Raw genomic sequence first — 16,978 nt, 5'->3', positions numbered from 1 at the left:
CTGCCTGGGGAGCTCCATATTTTATGTTGCAAATAAAACCATTAAACACGTTACGTTATTGGTTCAGCTATAATATTTGCACTGTTTCTTCACACAGTTACTTTTCATGATCTCACCACAGGGATGTGAAAACCCCAGCTCACAGCCAGCAAAGTAAAATGAAAGCTCCAGGGCCTACACTATTCAGTCTCTTTTCTGAATTAAAAGTGCAAGTCAAACTGCAAGTATTTCACGCTTTGTGCAGGCTATATTGTCCTGTATGATGGGATAGGCTTGTTGAATGTTTGTTTGAATGTGAACTGTGGTGCTTTAATGAGCTAAAAGGATTACTGATACTTAACCTAATTACTTGGCTCCCTCCCTCCAGGCTGCTAGCTTTCACTCTCATTATGATTTATGGATCTTCCACCTTGTGCTTTTTAATCAATCACATTTGTCATTGACATTATCCTGTTCTGTACTCATCCTTGTCACTGCTCTCAAAAGAGTTGACAGTGAACTATAACGTTCATAGTTGGTGAACAGATATGAGACAACGTCTTTTTCCAATGTACACATGCTTAAATCACTCACAATGTTTCCCCAGTTGGTCAAACACTAAACTCCATAGTTTTGTGATCTCTTTGTTCTCTCTCTGTCAACCTGCTGTCAAGACTAAATCAGCCTGTAATCATATTAGCATACAATCAGACTAAAACCCCATTAAACATATTCACAAAATGCTCTTAATCTAGAGCAAGTCACAATAATAATAATAGCAAGTGCAATAATGTGAAATATTTAAACATTGACTCCTTTCACTTGCAGGTCATCTGAATCTTCATCATCTTTTTAGCACTTGCACTTCAACTTTACTTAGCACTCACAACTAAATTGAAACTTTAACTTTTTTCACCTCTTCCATTTTAACTGCTATTTCAATATATGATACTTTCAGTGTTTCGACTGCCACTTCAACTTTTTTTTAATTATCTCGTTTTGATGAAGATGAATTTTCTTCTAAAAAACACTTTGCATTCATATTTATCACATTTATCCAATGCTCTTCATTTGAAGGAATTAAAAAAAGGTATAACAGTAGAATTAAAAATTTTTGAAACCACAGAAATTGCTGCTGAAGAAATTAAAATGACAGACACTTAAACTATTCCCCCTGGCTGCACCCTGATTGTGCAAAAGAAAAAGGGAAAAATCTAAAAGGATAACTAAAAAGGTTTTTGTATTTTATTTATTTGTTAATGTGCCACTCACTTTAAATTTCACTTAATGCATGCCCAACTCAATTTTATTGATATAAGGCTATCTATTGGTGTGAGCAGATAAGGTGCAGGGCTCCCTGTCAAGGTGGCAGGCACCCAGCCTGCACACCAGCCATAATGCAGACGTCAGAGCTCCGGTGAAGGTTACACTGCCGGTAGCCCTTTGGTGCACTGTGTTTGATGATGGACGCAGTGCGCTGGAGTCAACAGCAGCTACCCCCATCTGTTCTCCTTATACTTCCCCCCATCCTGTTCCACCTACATGTTGACCCCCACCTACTGACTGCTGGAGCCCCTCTTCTCACTGCAGACACCTGGAGGACTGGCAGCAGCACAATGACTGTTATAACTGGGGCGCTCTATATTTATTCATCATGCCGCATCCCTTTAAATGACTGTTTATGCTGCATTGTAAAGGTCGGACAAGTTCACTAGGCCAAGATTATTTCTGTACAAAATGTACACTCTTAATTACAGTTTTCCTATAACTATAATTTAATTTATTACATTTTAAGTTTATGTGTTTTTTAGCGTTGAAACTATCAGTCTATTTATAGATTAGGTGATCTACAGAAAATGTATCTGCAACTATTTTGATAACTGTGTCATATTTCCTTGTCTTATATCATGTTAAATACATTAAATATATTTAAACATGACTCTAAAAAAATGATGGACATGTTGTCACTATTGATCAAGAAAATAAACTGGCTTAGTCGATAATGAAAACAATCATTAGTCGCACCCATATCATGTATATTAAAAGGTTAAATGACACATTTTTATTTATATACATGTACTGTTGAGTAAGTAAAGCCTATTTACACACTTTCCTGTATATATTATGTTTTTACTTTAGAGCTTTAATCCAGTCGTCAGTGTTGTAGGGACAGCACAGAGATAGTTGTGGTGTGTTGGCTGGAACTGCACAATAATGCAGCCTCAAGCATATAGCATCAAGCCTCCCTTTAACAGAGCTCTTGATCAATGTTTAGCTATAAGAGAACTTCTCACTGGTATCCTTGCGCTTCATCTGCCTCATAAGTATTTGCTCGTTGGCTGTGGATGTTGTGCTTGTGTATTTTTTGGCCTCCTCATGTTTTATCTCTGCTGTGGTAGGTACAGTACTGTTGTTTAATGTTGCAGCTTGGCAGTCGGTGCGGTCAGTCCATTCCAAACTGAACGATCTGTATTTCTAAAGAGTGCTATCTCTGAAAAACAACTGCTGATTAGGATTTAAAACATTAAATAAATGCAAGTAGACCTTTTTTTCACCTAATGCGGACAAGTCATGTAAGAAGTGTCATCTGTATAAATTAGGGTTAGATTACGTTTTTATAAAAATGGCATGATGTTGGATTTAATCTGGTGGTTATACCGGTCTGCTGTTGTTAGTAAACTATTCATTGACTAATGTGAAGATTAATGGTATGGTACTACTTTACACAGAGGATTCAATCAAAGCTGTTGGTGAGGTGACTGCTCATTACTAGGGGTAGGTCACAGGGTACCTTACGATATGATAAACGATACATGGCTCACGATACCGATTAATATCAGGATATAGCAATTCTGCCATAATAAATATATTGCTGACAATCCTATAATGATACATCACGATATTGGAAAACAAAAAGAATACAACATTCCCGTGAAAAGGTTAGGTGCAGGTTTTCTCTCTTTATTCACTGCAAGTCAACAACACAGCACAATTGTGCTGCATAAGTTTTTCAGTCTGTAACTTAAAATTACAGAACTATAGAGCAACTATGGGTCCAGACTTTGAAAACCTCTTCCTCTTCAGCTAGTTACCTTATGTTCAAGTTTCCGTCATTCATGTGTTTAGCGCCACCTTGAGGAGCCATGAAATAGCGACCCTGGGAGCAGGGAAATCTATCTATTTTATTAATTAAAATATCGATATTTGGCACCAGCGAATTGATTCTCGTATCACACGAAGAAGGACAACGATGTATTGCCATATCGATATTTTGTCCCACCCCTACTCATTGCCCATGCTAGTGGTGTGGCTTTATGAATGGTGGATCTGTCGTTTGTCAGTCTACTTTGGTCAAGACTGAAATATTTCAACAACTGCTGGATGAATTACCATGAAATGTTTTACAAACATTCATGGTCCCCAGAGGATGAGTCCTAATGACTTTCACTGAGTTTTCACTTGTCCTTTGAAACATCTAATAGATGGATTGACACAAAGTTTTGTACATTCATGGTTACCAGATGTTGAATCCTAGCGACGTTGGTGGTCTCCTAACTTTTGCTGTAGTGCCAACAAGAGGTTGATATTTTTGCTTTTTAGTGAAATACCTCATACCTTATGTTTCCCCCATGATGATTGTAATAATGTTGGTGATCTTCCGGAGTTTTCCTCTGGAGTTATCATCAACACTTTATAAACAAATGCCTGCAAAATTAATGATATTCCCATCAGCCTCAGATGTACATTGTGTTTAGGGATAATTATCAAATGTTAGCATGCTAACACTCTAAACTAATATGCTGAACATGGTACACATTATACCTGCTAATCATCAGCATATTAGCATGCTAATATTTAGCCTGAAGCACTAAAGCTGCATAAGTACAGCCTCACAGCGCAGCTAGCATGGCTGCATTAGTTTTAGTAGTTGTGTTTATGTGATGGTTGAGGTTACAACCACTTATTCATTAAAAACTAACTAATTAAACATACTTACTATTTAGTTTGAATGTCAGATGTATTAGCTTACTAATAGCTCTAATGGGTCGTTTTGGGTCTGTTCACGAACATGCTGTAACAAACACAACCCCCAAGTGGGCATTTCACATTTTACCGACATACAAATTATGCCATGGCATGATTTTTAACTGCCTCCATTGTCTTCCGGTACCTGTAAAGGCCCTGGTAGAGGCCAAAGGTAAAGCTAACAAGGGGAGGCTTGGTTAAACAGGTTTATCAGTGTTTTAAGCCCCCAACGTCTCCTTCCAGGCAGCGCTGCCTGGAAGGCACTAGGATTAGGCAATGGTTATGGTTATGGTTAGGGTTAAGGTTAGGGTTAGGTGCCTTGAAGTCAACAGTCGCAGTGCTGCCTGGAAGGAGACGTTGGGGGCTTAAAACACCATTGAGCGTTAAACAGTTGGTGAAATTTTCCTGAGGGGGAAACTCCTGGAAAGCAAAGTCACAGCAGTATATTTCAGCAAGTGAAAGGTCACTACTGTGTATATTTAAAAGCACATGGTGCCATATAAACTAGAATGGCACTGGAGGAGAGCCAGCATTGCTGTGTAGCTTTCCAAGAATGAGCGTAATGGCAACTGTGCGCCATTTGGTGTCTGGTGTGGTGAGGCGAGGAAGTGAGGAGTGTTGCTGAGCATTTTGATGATGCGGGTTGCATATTTCTGAGCTGCGTCGTCAGGGTGTGCGTAAGCAAGGGCGCTTGACACTGATGTGGACCTGAATGCAGGACAGGCAAAGCTGCAGGAGGAGTGCTTGTTTTATCCCCCAGGGAAAAGTTTCTATCGATCTGTAGGTAGGCTGGGAGGAGGAGGAGGCACAGACAAGCATAATGGTTAAGCAAGCAAAGCAGTTGCTGTACCTGCTCATTTCTCTTTCCTGCCTCTTTTTTTTGGGCTGGGATGTGTCTTTGTTCTTGTGTTTGAATGTGGTGGGTGTATCAATTCAGCTCCCACCTCCCCCTTATCCCTCCTTCTCCCACTCCACTGCAGTGTTCTCCTTCTGGGCTGTCTATCTGCGCACACACACATACACACACACACACACACACACACACACACACACACACACACACGCACACACACACACACACACACACACACACACACACACACACACACACACACACACACACACACACACACACACACAAACACTCGTTCTCTCACACCCCCCCCCTGTCTGTTCCTCCGTCTGTGTCTGCCGCCATGAGACGCAGGGACTGATATCTGCTCCAGTCCCCCTCTCCTGTTTTTTGTTCTCCTCCTCTACTGCATCTCGCCTATTGTTTATTGACTTTGTGCATTCATGTACTACTATGTTTCATTCATGACAGCCTTCCTTTCTCTTAATTTTTTACCAACTCCTAAATGCAGTTGGGACTTTACCTTGTCTTGTGAAACAAAATTGTAGTTTCTTCTCTGAGTGTATGTTTATTGAGCCACCTCACTGATTGTTATCTGTAGTCAGTTAGTGTCTGGACACGTCGTTCTGCTCCCTGCACAGCATGCATCCTCCCTGCTTGCATTACACTGCAGTATAGTCCACTTCCAGTTTCAATAAGGCATGACTTACTCCTCCACGTCTGTGAGAAGCTGTTTGGAGTTGTTGTACAGTTTGAATATTAGCATGTGGCTCAGCCATGACTGTGAAAAAATCCTGGGAGGAACAAGGACAGGCTCTGTCGAGGGAGGAGCTGCTGTGGAAACTGCCCTGTCATTGGTCAGTGATTTTCTCTGTGTGCCTGCAAAAGTCTGTCTGATTGGCTGGAGCCTTACTTGAGCACAGCAGCTGCAGTTGTGAAGAACGGTCCCCCCCCCCTCTCTTTCTGCCCTGTCTATCCTATTTTTTTTTTTTTTTTTACTTCTTCTCTTCACATTAATAACTGTCTGGGAATCATCAGCGTCGACCACACACATGCCAGCCAGTGCGACTTCAAGGACACGGCTGTTCACAGTATATTGCAGCATGATTCATGTCAAGTTAGTCAATTACTTTTTGCTCCGTGGAGCTCAGGGGAGTTAAAGTGACGTCTCTGTCCTGCCTGCAATCTCCCTCTCTCTCTCTCTCTCTCTCTCTCTTGTATCACTTAATCGAGACATAGCTTGCCCTTTCCTGTTCAATGCTGCCTCCCTCCCTTCCGTATGCTCTGTTCCCCTATTTGTTTGTCCTCGCTTTTTTCCCTTTGGCTCTTTCCTGTCCACCGTCCTGCCTCGTGGTCCTCATCACCCTCCGTTTAAACAAGCTTTTACACGAGGTTGTAGCTTCGACATTTTTCTCTTCAACAGGCTGCTTTTTTGTCAGTGCTTTGAATTAATGTTCTGTTCTGTTTTACAGTCCACAGCTAGACAACAAGCAAGGGCATGCAGAAGAGAGGTCAGTGAGGAGGATGACAACAGAAGAATAGACAACGGCGAAGGAGGGATGAGAGAGAGACCGAAATAAGAGGAGGAAGAGGAACTCCAAAGTGCCTACTGCGAGGAGTTGTCTGCTGCTGTTTACTGCTGGATGAGAGCAGGACGGGGCTCAGTGTGTGCTTGGCCTTGAATGGAGGCTATATTTTATCCTGACAGCCACAGTCATCCATCCCACGTTGCTAAGCTGCAGTCCCCACATACCCTGAGCTGAGCCGCCACCTCGTCTCATCACTGCAAGGACACCATCCCTATAAAGATTCAGCTTTTCTTTTTGTTCTACAGAAATCTTCTTTCTCAGGCCATTCAAACATAACTGCAGTGACTGCCCCAGCCCCGGCCATGTTGACGTGAATGTAACGGTGACTTACGGTGGGCGTCAGTCGATTCAGGTGAAGGCACAGACGCTGTGTCACATGCCAGAGTGATGTCCTATGTGTAGCTTCTGTTTTTTCTTTTTTTCCCTTTCGAAACAGAGCTGGCCTCTGCCCACAGTCTACCCCCTCTATCTCAAACTTCAGCTGCCACTTTTCCCAGGAAGAACAAATAAACATCCACTAAAATACACCAACCGAAAGGACTCGCTGCCTATTTGCGCTGAAGAAAATATTTTTGCTTCTGTTTCTGATTTGTTGGGGATTTCTTTTTCTTGCATCACTATTAGTCACCCTTGCTCTCATCAGACAGTTTTCCGTCCATCTGCCCTCACCGCTGCTCAGTGTTTTTGAGCAACTTTGATGGCTGTCAGCATGACCATGGGGCGGGATACCAAATGGCTGACCCTGGAAGTGTGTCGTGAGTTTCAGAGAGGCACCTGCTCGAGGTCTGATGCCGAGTGCAAGTTTGCTCACCCCTCCCGAAGCTGCCATGTGGAGAATGGCCGAGTCATCGCCTGCTTTGACTCACTCAAGGTAACAATGCAACAGACATCACACATCTTGTTTGTTTAAACACATGCATTGTGACCAGTGTTAAGTTAGTTAATGCCTTTTGGCTCGGCATAGTATTCACACACAGATACACACAAACCAGGGTTTCCTGTTGTGTTTTGCAGCAGAGGTGGTCTTTGTTTCAGGTGACGTGGCCCACCTCCGCTATAAATATATTTAATGAGTGTGACTATCGTTTAGGGTGTCATCTACGTACTAACTGAATTGTTTGAGAGAGGAGATGTGTCAGGATGTGGGTGCCCCCCACCTCAGCTAAACAATTTCCTGGACACCTAGCAAACTATGTCAGTTGGTCAGATGATCCGCCCTTTTTAGACTGTGACTGTGACTGTGATTCTGTGTTTTTTAATATTGTGAATTCCGACAAACAAGTTTGTTGTCTATATTAACAATTAAAAAAATCTCTCGCAGAATGATCTTTAAAGAAAATTGAGAATACCAGCTCAATATAAAAATGTTTGGCCTGTCATCATCATGGAGTCTAAAGTGATGAAAAAGGGTGGGTGATACAACCAGATATATTAAAGGGATAGTTACCACAGTATACATGGTATTAAAAAGTCTTTGATGGTGGACAAATTTCATCTCATAGTGTATGTAAGGGTTAACACTCGTTCGTACGTTCTGTGATTGTAATGGATGTAATTTCCTCCGCGGAATAGCTAACGTTATTTTCAGAAGTCCTCTCTTTCCTCTTATTGTTGGCCTATGTAGACGCCCAGACTCACAACACACATTCAAAATTAAATGTACATGGTTTTCACTGTGCAGCTATCTATTCTGTTCTGATTTTGTTTTTTATTAGTTACACAGAAGTCAGAGTAAGGTCTTCTGGTTATCAAGATATTCATTGTGTCCATTTTGCCTAGGCGTGATGGAAATTTCTCATAAAGCCACTTTGCCGACAGTCTGTCTGTCCATCAGGGATGTGGGCTTGTCGATGATGCTGCTTCAACATCACTTCAGCTGCTCTCCTCACTCTCGTCTCCACCACAGAACCACAACACTCGCTCCGCTCATACACAGCGGAAAAACTAACAGTTTGAAAAGTGATGATGCTTTACTGTATTTTAAAAGAGCTCTGACTATCGAGGGCCAATTACGCTAAAATCGAGAACAGGCTGTTGCTGTGTCGGTGTGTGTGTTTTGCTCGACCAGCTTTCATGCAGAGAAAAAGTGAAACCCAGACAAGGGGCTTTCTGTCTAAGTGCAGCTGCCGTCTCCTCGTTTATTGAGTTAGAATTTATTATTCAGCCATTTTTCTGTGTTATGTCCTCCAGAGCAGGAGGGAGATGGAGAGGGAGAGGGAGAGAAACAGAGAGGGGGGCCTAGCAACAGCATGGAGTGCGTACCGATTGGATAGTTTGATCTTCCTGAGTTGCACGGCTGTTTTTAGCACAGAGCCACAGCCTGGCTCTCAACTGGTTGCATTGATGGGAGAAAGAGGAAAACTGCTTTGTACCAAAGGCAGTGAACAAGCATTAAAGGCCACTTTCAATGTTTGAAGCCCCGGGGTCATGTTGTTAGTGAGAGAAAGAACTGAAGTTGGTGACAGTTGAAGGTCAAAGTGGCTTTCTTTATCAGGAGCTGTAGAGGGGCTTTAGTGCCAGCACAGTATGTCAACAACCTCCTCTTTACAGCAGTGTTTCAATCCCCATTGTTGTTCAGGATTATTCTTAGCTGACAGCAAAGAAGCACCTCGCTCGAGCCGCTCTACATCATCACTCCTTCCTCCTGCTCTCCGCCCACCCCTCCCTTCTTTGTTAATTTTATGGATTTATCTGCTAATGGCCTCCCTCTTCACCGTCCCTCCCATATCTGGCATCTCCGGCTCGGTCCGAGCCCACCGCTGTCAGTCCCTGTTGCTCCTCCATTAGCTCTGTCTGGTGGGTCTGAACCTGCTGCAGGGGAGGGAGGCAGGGAGCTCACCGCCTAGGTCTTTTTATGTTGTTAACTGGAGTGCTGCTGTCATCCTAAATGATTAGTGTGGACATCACATCTGCACAACGTACAGCACATATAACAGCATTGTGACATTGGATGACATCATGGTAGGGCTGCAACTAACAATTATTTTCATTTACGATGAATCCGCAGAATACTGTAGATCAATCAATGCATTTTTTGGTGGATAACATGACAGAAAATAGATAAAAATGCTAAAGACGACAATTCTAAACCCAAAGAATACTTAGTTTACTAACATATCAGATGAGTAAAAACAGGAAGTAAAATCTTCACATTTCAGAGGCTGGAACCAGCATATTTTTGGCATTTTTCCACGAACAAGACTAAGAGTTTGGAGTAGCTTTGTGAGGCTCTGTGAAATGTCAGGCGACCACCAAAGTGATTATGATTCATCGGCTGAGTAACATAGATGTCCATACCAAATTTCATTTAATTTATTAGTTGTTGAGATATACTAAAAACCCAAAATGTCAGCCTCATGGTGGCACTAGATGAAAACTCTGAACAAAATGTATCAGATAGATGTTGAAATATTTCAGTGTTGTTATTATCAAGTGTTGGACCGACCAACAGACCGACGCTGCCGTCCCAAGAGTCAAACAATCATCAATTATCAAAATTGTTGCCAACTAAATTTCCGATCAACTAATCGATTAGTCAACTGTTTCAATATCATCATTGTCACATATAAGAATGAACAATAACTTGAGCATCATGATCCACTTACTGAAGATCAAGGTTGTCCTGTATCAATATGGGAACTGTTTAGATCCGTTTATTCATCATTTCATTTAATCAGCGTCTCATCTCTTTCGTCTCTCTGAATGCATCTACAGCACACTACTGTATTGAACTAACAGAGACTTTCTGTGTTGCGTAGTGTGTTGCTATGGGAACCAAAAGGAGATTCCTGACTCATTACTCACCTCGACCCCATGCTTCATTGGCCTCGTTCTCTACCCCAGGTTTTATAGCATTTATAAAGGTTTTGTATCCGTATCAATGTTTTTGGTCTGTTTGTTTTTTGGAGCACACAATGCATAAAGTGCTTAGTTAGGCTTATTAATAGGTACTTTGCTTTTCCTGTGAGTTTGAGCACGCTTGCTGGGCTCATGGGACTCCACATTACAGACTCATCCCTAAACACACAGCTCGCTGATGCAAAGCTTGCTTGCATCTCCAGTCTAGGCAACAGCATTTGTGTAAGCCTTGCCCTTGTGTACCATCCTGACCATTTTTCAGGCTGCTACATGTTTTGCTTGTATGCTTTTTGTCCTGTGGGTGAGATCCTGTGACTCCCTCCTGGAAGCTGGTATGGGAGACACTGCAGTTGTCCTATAAAGCTGTCCTGCTGCTGAAACCCTTTTTTTATGTGTCCTCATCTCAGCGCGACATCATCCATCACCGTCAAAGTCTCTGCACCATGACGTCAGTTTGTCTTCAGAGTTCTTTATTCTCTGTCGCCAGTTGTGCAGCAATCTCACCATCACCTGATTCGTGCAGGTGTGGTTTGACGACAGAGCATGTGGCTGACACTCAGTGGAGGTAGTTTAGCGGGTTAACAGCTCATCTGCATCTGCAGGGCCGTACAGCTGCTGCCGGCCCAGGGGTTTAATGGAGATTGCAGTTTTTTTTTTTTTTTTTTGTGTTCCTGCAGCACCATCTTCACCTTCCCCACAAATTCCAGCAGGGAGGAAGGACACTGCTTTAATGACGTTCTGTTGCAAAATTAATTGTTTTTGAATAAGTGGCTCAAAATCTGATTTAGGGTTTGACATGAAGCCAATAATGACAAGTGGAAAAAATTGTAAAATGTTTTGTGGGTCCTGAATCAGGATAAGCCTCAGCTGACTAAAATACAGAATTATAGCAACCTAAGTTAGTGTGAAGTTACTTAAATTCTTATTTTACACCCATAGTTTCACAACACATGGCACTGATCACAAGATTAATCACTTATACTGTATAGACTTGAAAGGGGAGAGAGGGAATGTCATGCAGCAATGGACCGCAGGTCAGAGTCGAACCCACAACCACTGCGTCGATGAATAAACCTCTATATGTGGCCGCTGCTCTACCAGGTGAGCTAACCAGTCGCCCAACACAGTGACATTTTTATGGAGTTATCCGCTTGTCAGAGAAACTACAACTGCAGTTCTTCATTGTTCAACTTTTACCCAATATTCAGTTTAATTTATAACCTAAAATGTTAATAAAGTCTATCTATCTGTCTGTCTGTCTGTCTATCTATCTCTTTATCTATCTATCTCTCTATCTGTCTGTCTATCTTTCTATCTCTCTATCTATCTCTCTATCTATTTATCTCTCTATCTATCTCTCTAGCTATTTATCTATCTCTCTATCTATCTATTTATCTCTATCTATCTCTCTATCTATATATATCTATCTATTTATCTCTCTATCTATTTATCTAGCTATCTATCTCTCTATCAATCTATCTCTCTATCTATCTATCTATCTATCTATCTATCTCTCTATCTATCTATCTATCTCTCTATTTATCTATCTATCTATGTTGCTGAGCTATGTGACCTCTGGGAATGATTTTTATAACCATTTATTGCTGCTTATTTAGATTTATTATAAAGAGAATCTACCTTGCTCAAACACGTGTACGACTTTGGTTACAGTCACACAAACTGTCTGCCGACGTTGTTTGAGCCTGCACGTGCTTTGCAAGACAAATAGAAATGCTTTGACTACGCACATCAGCCCAACAGCAGACTACGACGGCACGGCTCAGCCAACATGCTTCATTTGTTAATGAATAGTTCTCTGTGTTCATTAGATGAGCATGTTTCATTTTTTTTATAATTAATTGTCTTTATTGGGAACACACTGTTCCGATACAGAAAAGTACAACACTTCATAAAAACTGTCCTTTACTTGAGTTTAAACATGTTAGCCAACCTGTTCTGACCTAGAGGTGAGCAGTAATAAAGATCATGAAGAAACCAATAATTAGAGATTATCTTTCCAACAATACTTTATAAAGCTGGTAAAGTCCAGTGGTGGAAGTACATTTACTTAAATACTGTACTTAAGTACAGATTTGGTACTACTACAAATGTATGTTTGACATTTCTAGCATTTCTTTACTTGATTACGAGCTTATAAGCTATGTTGCATTATTATATATCTTTAACTAAAACAGTAAAATGCTGCTGACATCTAATCTACTAATAATATATAATGAAGTTGAAGTTGAAGTTGAAATGTCTTTAATGTCCCCAAGGGGCAATTTGGTTCACAACATGTAGCCAACACATAAACATTAGCACAGAAAAAGCACATAAAACCAAAAATAGTAAATAGATAAAAACATAAATACACATGTACACTACACTTAAAAAGATGACAAATATATGCTGTGAAATGGGCAGGGATGGCAGATGACCTATAGTTTATTGAGAAACCCAACAGCTGATGGTACAAATGATCTCAGGTATCTGTTAGACCGGGCACGTTTTCGGAAGGTATGCCTCCTTCCAGATGGTAGGAGGCAAAACTCAGAGTAATTGTGTAACATTCACAGGGGCCATTTTTCTGCATTGAGTATTTTTGATACTTTTAAGTACATTAAGCTGATAATACTGCATACTTTTGTTTAAGTTTGAAAGCAGGACTTTTACTTGTGTATCCTTTTGTGGTGTTGCTACTTTTACTTAAAGGTTCTGAATACTGCCACCACCACTGACAGTATTATGCAAGTTTTAGTGCAAATGCAAGTAAACAAAACGTTATTATTACAAAGAAAATAAGCTAACTAGTCTCTATTCTCCATTTAATCCCATTTTAGCTCTTCTTTGAACCAAACAAGTGCATCTGCTGCAGTCAGTCACATATACTTGTATTATGTATCGTTTTTCTCTTCCTGTAAAGTCACTTATTTATCGACTGACTGATAACTACCAGGTAGAGATACAGAATCCGTCGTACAGGACGGTGAGAGTCGAGCATGTGTTTTCACTCTCCAGCTTTATCTGTTGTCAGCGAGGTTCATCTTCTGTCTGCTGTGAAAAAATCTAAAGCTGTCTCAAATACTCCACCTGTCATTTCACATTGCTTCAAAAAAAGTTAAGTACAGTTTGACTGTAGCTTAATGATCAAAATCATTTGCTTGTGGAAACAACTTTAAATGACGGCAATTCAATTTCTACATTTCTGTTTTGCTCAGATTGTTTACTCAGATTACATAATTTTAATGATGAACACTTTTAGAAAGTGGTTTATTTCACCAGAATATACTGTACATACTTTGTAGTTCTGCTCTGTAAACACGCTTGACTCTTGATATTTAGTTTGACAAATTGAACTTTATCATCTATTTCAAGGCACACCCTGCTTGATTTAGTGTCACATTATTCTCAGTGTCACCCCGTCGGTCTGCTCTCACTCTCATCTGTCTTCCCGCCTCTCTCCTCCTCAGGGGCGCTGCTCCCGTGAGAACTGTAAATACCTGCACCCACCGCCACACCTGAAAACCCAGCTGGAGATTAACGGGAGGAACAACCTGATCCAGCAGAAGGCCGCAGCAGCCATGTTGGCTCAACAGATGCAGTTCATGCTGCCCGGAGCGCAGTTGCAGCCCATAGTGAGCAGCCCACACTAAAACAACGACTTTTCAAATAATGTAGTGTGTTCAAAAATGTAATTTATTTATCAAAATACTAACTGCACTCAGTGGACTTTGAGTGATGTTTTTCCAGCAACAGAGTGGCAGTTATTTTGTAATAACAGAATAATATTTAACTATCTGCTAGTGCTGGCATCAAGTTATGAAATTTCTTCTAACTTCTGTCCTCCAATACAGATAACATAGGGAATAAAAAGGAGCATTATTCTGCCTATTACTTATATATAGATATTATATACACACACACACACACACACACACACATATATATATATATATATATATATATATATATATATGGATTCCTTACAGTGTGAATTATATACAGACATGTTTTTGAATTAATTAAAAAAGTATTAATAATTGCCATGTTACACATCAGTTTTTGTTTATTTTTGTTTTTGTCATATCTTTGGTTAAAACTCTTGCACAAAGTAGATTATGATGCAGAGAAGTTTTATTTAGCAACAGTGAAGGTAGCTTGATCTTATTCCGCGTTTTATAAGGAAATTTGAAACTTGACATGCAAAATCTTTTATATATTACTCATGTGCAGGTTTTATTAATGTTTAAAGTAGTAGTAGCATAGATATAGGCAACGGCATTGGTTCATGCATGGTTCTCATTGCTGTAGAAAACCCACAGCATTGATAATGTTGCTACCAAATCATTCACAAAAGCCAGAGAAAGCTCTGTCATAACATGTTTTGTCTGTCCCATCTCTGCCTTTCTCTCCCTCCTTAAGACAACATTCCCAATGACACCCTCCCTGGCAACATGTCCCAGTATGGCATTCAGTCCATATCTGAGCCACATGGGCCCAGGCATGGGCTTGATGTCTGAGCTGCTGCCCAGTACTCCCCTGCTAGTCCCTGGGAGTCCCACCGGCCTGGCAGCCATGGGCAACGGTACCTCTGCACAAAAACATATGCGCACAGACAAGCTGGAGGTATGCAGCCTGCACGCAGTTGTTGTGTTTCTATGTTTGGCCAAAGTATGATGAAAGGTAAATGTTGATCAGTGCTCCCGCTGGCCCTCCCAGGTTTGTCGAGAATTCCAGCGCGGTAACTGCACGCGGGGCGAGAGTGACTGCCGCTACGCTCACCCTCTAGAGGCCGGCATGGTGGACTGCAGCGAGAACTCAGTCATCGTCTGCATGGACTACATTAAAGGTCGCTGCAGCCGAGACAAGTGCAAGTACTTCCATCCCCCGGCTCACCTGCAGGCCCGGATCAAGGCTGCACAGCACCAAGCCAGTCACAACACAGCGTCCACAGGCTTGGTGAGTCCAAATACTGAGAACTCTTTGTTCTTTTTACAGAAAAAATAAACATAAAATGATGTTCTATGATATGCTAAATACACACAGGTGTAAACCAATACTCACCTTTTCAAAAGTTCACCATATCTACTTAACATAGCAGTGAAACAGTAGAAGATTTTCTTGTCCCCTAATGGATATTGTTTACTGATGCAATGCAGGATCAGGGTATCACAGTATCCCTCAGCCAGCTTCAAATTTGATAATGTAGTCTGAGGATTATGTTTTTTCATGAATGTCTGCTACCATGCATGTGCCTGAGCCTGAGCCTGTACTTTCAGCTACAAGGGCTAAAGTTAGCATTGCGAGCAGCTGTAACATAATCAGGTCAATCTTCAGTGCTGATGCAGAAAAACAAGAAAGACACTGTTAGAAAAATATGCACAATAGTAGAATGAAAGGAATTAGACACATTTTGTACCCAAAGTTTATATATTCTGGCATTCATTTGGTTTTGTTGCTGTTAGTATTCACTGATTTAATGTTAAATTAATTAAGAACAAATTTTGAAATAAAATATGATATCTATGTGTGTATTCATGTTATATTTCCCTGTTATGAGTACATTTTTATCTTAGTTATGAGTTGAAAAAGGTTATGCTTCAACAATGAAAAATCTTGGTAGAGTACAAAACCCAAAATCCAATAGGCATGTTCCAAAAAGTGAAAAAAAGGTAGCACATCTCTCATCTTAGTTATGTTCCACTGCAGTTTGATGTTTCATCCCCGGCCCTATCAGTGAATGAAATCATAGCAATCCCATTTCGCTCATGGCCTGACCTCTGGGCTGTCCTACATCACTTCAGATAATCTGAGATACTGCAGTGTCCTCTTGTGGTGGTGAACAGAAACATCCACGCCAACTGGATGTTGATTCTAAAGAGCCCATTCTCTTCTCCTTGCAGGCTCTGCCTCCAGGTGCCATGCAGCCGCTACCAAAGAGGTCGATCTTAGAGAAGAGCAACGGAGCTGCTGCCACCGTCTTCAACCCCAGCATGTTCCACTACCAGCAAGCCCTGGCTAACATGCAGCTCCAGCAGACAGCCTTCATCCCCAGTGGTGAGTCTCTACACACACACACACACACACACACACACTGAAACACAGCCCATACAGTTACCATACATGAATGAGGTAAACTGGAATCATGGAGCTTGATTCTGGGCAGATAATGCAAGGGTTTTTATGTGAGGCGACTAGGTGATATTGTGGGATACAGGGAGTTACAGGTGTAGTTGCAACATTATGCATGCTGTGGCTTCTCTACAGTGTAACCATTTGCCTTTACTCCTTCTATCACTTCTACACTATCTGTTGTGTGATTGCATTTGCTCCACTCTGGCTTGATGTGTGATGAGAGCTGTTGAAGCCAAAGCAAAGTTACATTACAGTAATCACTCCAAAAAGAAAAGACTATAAACACATCAGAGTCGAGCCATTATGTGGGACTGTTTGTGCATGGATTGGTGGGTGCATGCATTGCAGGTTCCTGGAGGTTCTTCGATTTAAAAGCAAAGTTGCATGTTTTTTGGCTGAAAGTAGCAGCTGGCAGCGTAAAGAAAGAAAGTGAGAGGAGATAGCCAACACCAGTCCTACTACTCTCAACCATATGTAAGGTCCTCTGACATGATTTTGGGATTGTTTTGATTTTCATGTGTTTTTGCATTAAACTGGC

General features: G+C 41.2%; 1 protein-coding gene across 7 annotated transcripts in view; it reads left to right on the top strand.

The window, feature by feature from the left end:
* mbnl3 (muscleblind-like splicing regulator 3) overlaps positions 1-16,978 on the top strand; it is a 31,766-nt gene that overhangs the window by 1,107 nt on the left and 13,681 nt on the right. For 3 of the 7 annotated variants that reach the window (XM_031302992.2, XM_031302998.2, XM_031302997.2), the window contains exons 2-6: positions 6,331-7,318; positions 13,776-13,940; positions 14,728-14,931; positions 15,025-15,264; positions 16,209-16,362. In XM_031302992.2, the coding sequence (XP_031158852.1) occupies positions 7,145-7,318; positions 13,776-13,940; positions 14,728-14,931; positions 15,025-15,264; positions 16,209-16,362 (937 nt within the window). In that variant the 5' untranslated portion in view covers positions 6,331-7,144. Of the gene's footprint in view, positions 1-5,845; positions 5,976-6,001; positions 6,251-6,330; positions 7,319-13,775; positions 13,941-14,727; positions 14,932-15,024; positions 15,265-16,208; positions 16,363-16,978 lie in introns of those variants that run through there. The other 4 variants (XM_036001951.1, XM_036001956.1, XM_036001946.1 and 1 more) reach the window with 4 other exon arrangements.

This window comes from Sander lucioperca, chromosome 1 (assembly GCF_008315115.2).
Source record: "Sander lucioperca isolate FBNREF2018 chromosome 1, SLUC_FBN_1.2, whole genome shotgun sequence".
Lineage (NCBI taxonomy): Eukaryota > Metazoa > Chordata > Actinopteri > Perciformes > Percidae > Sander > Sander lucioperca.
Note: the sequence above shows the minus strand (reverse complement) of the source record. Positions and strands in the feature narration are given on the sequence as shown.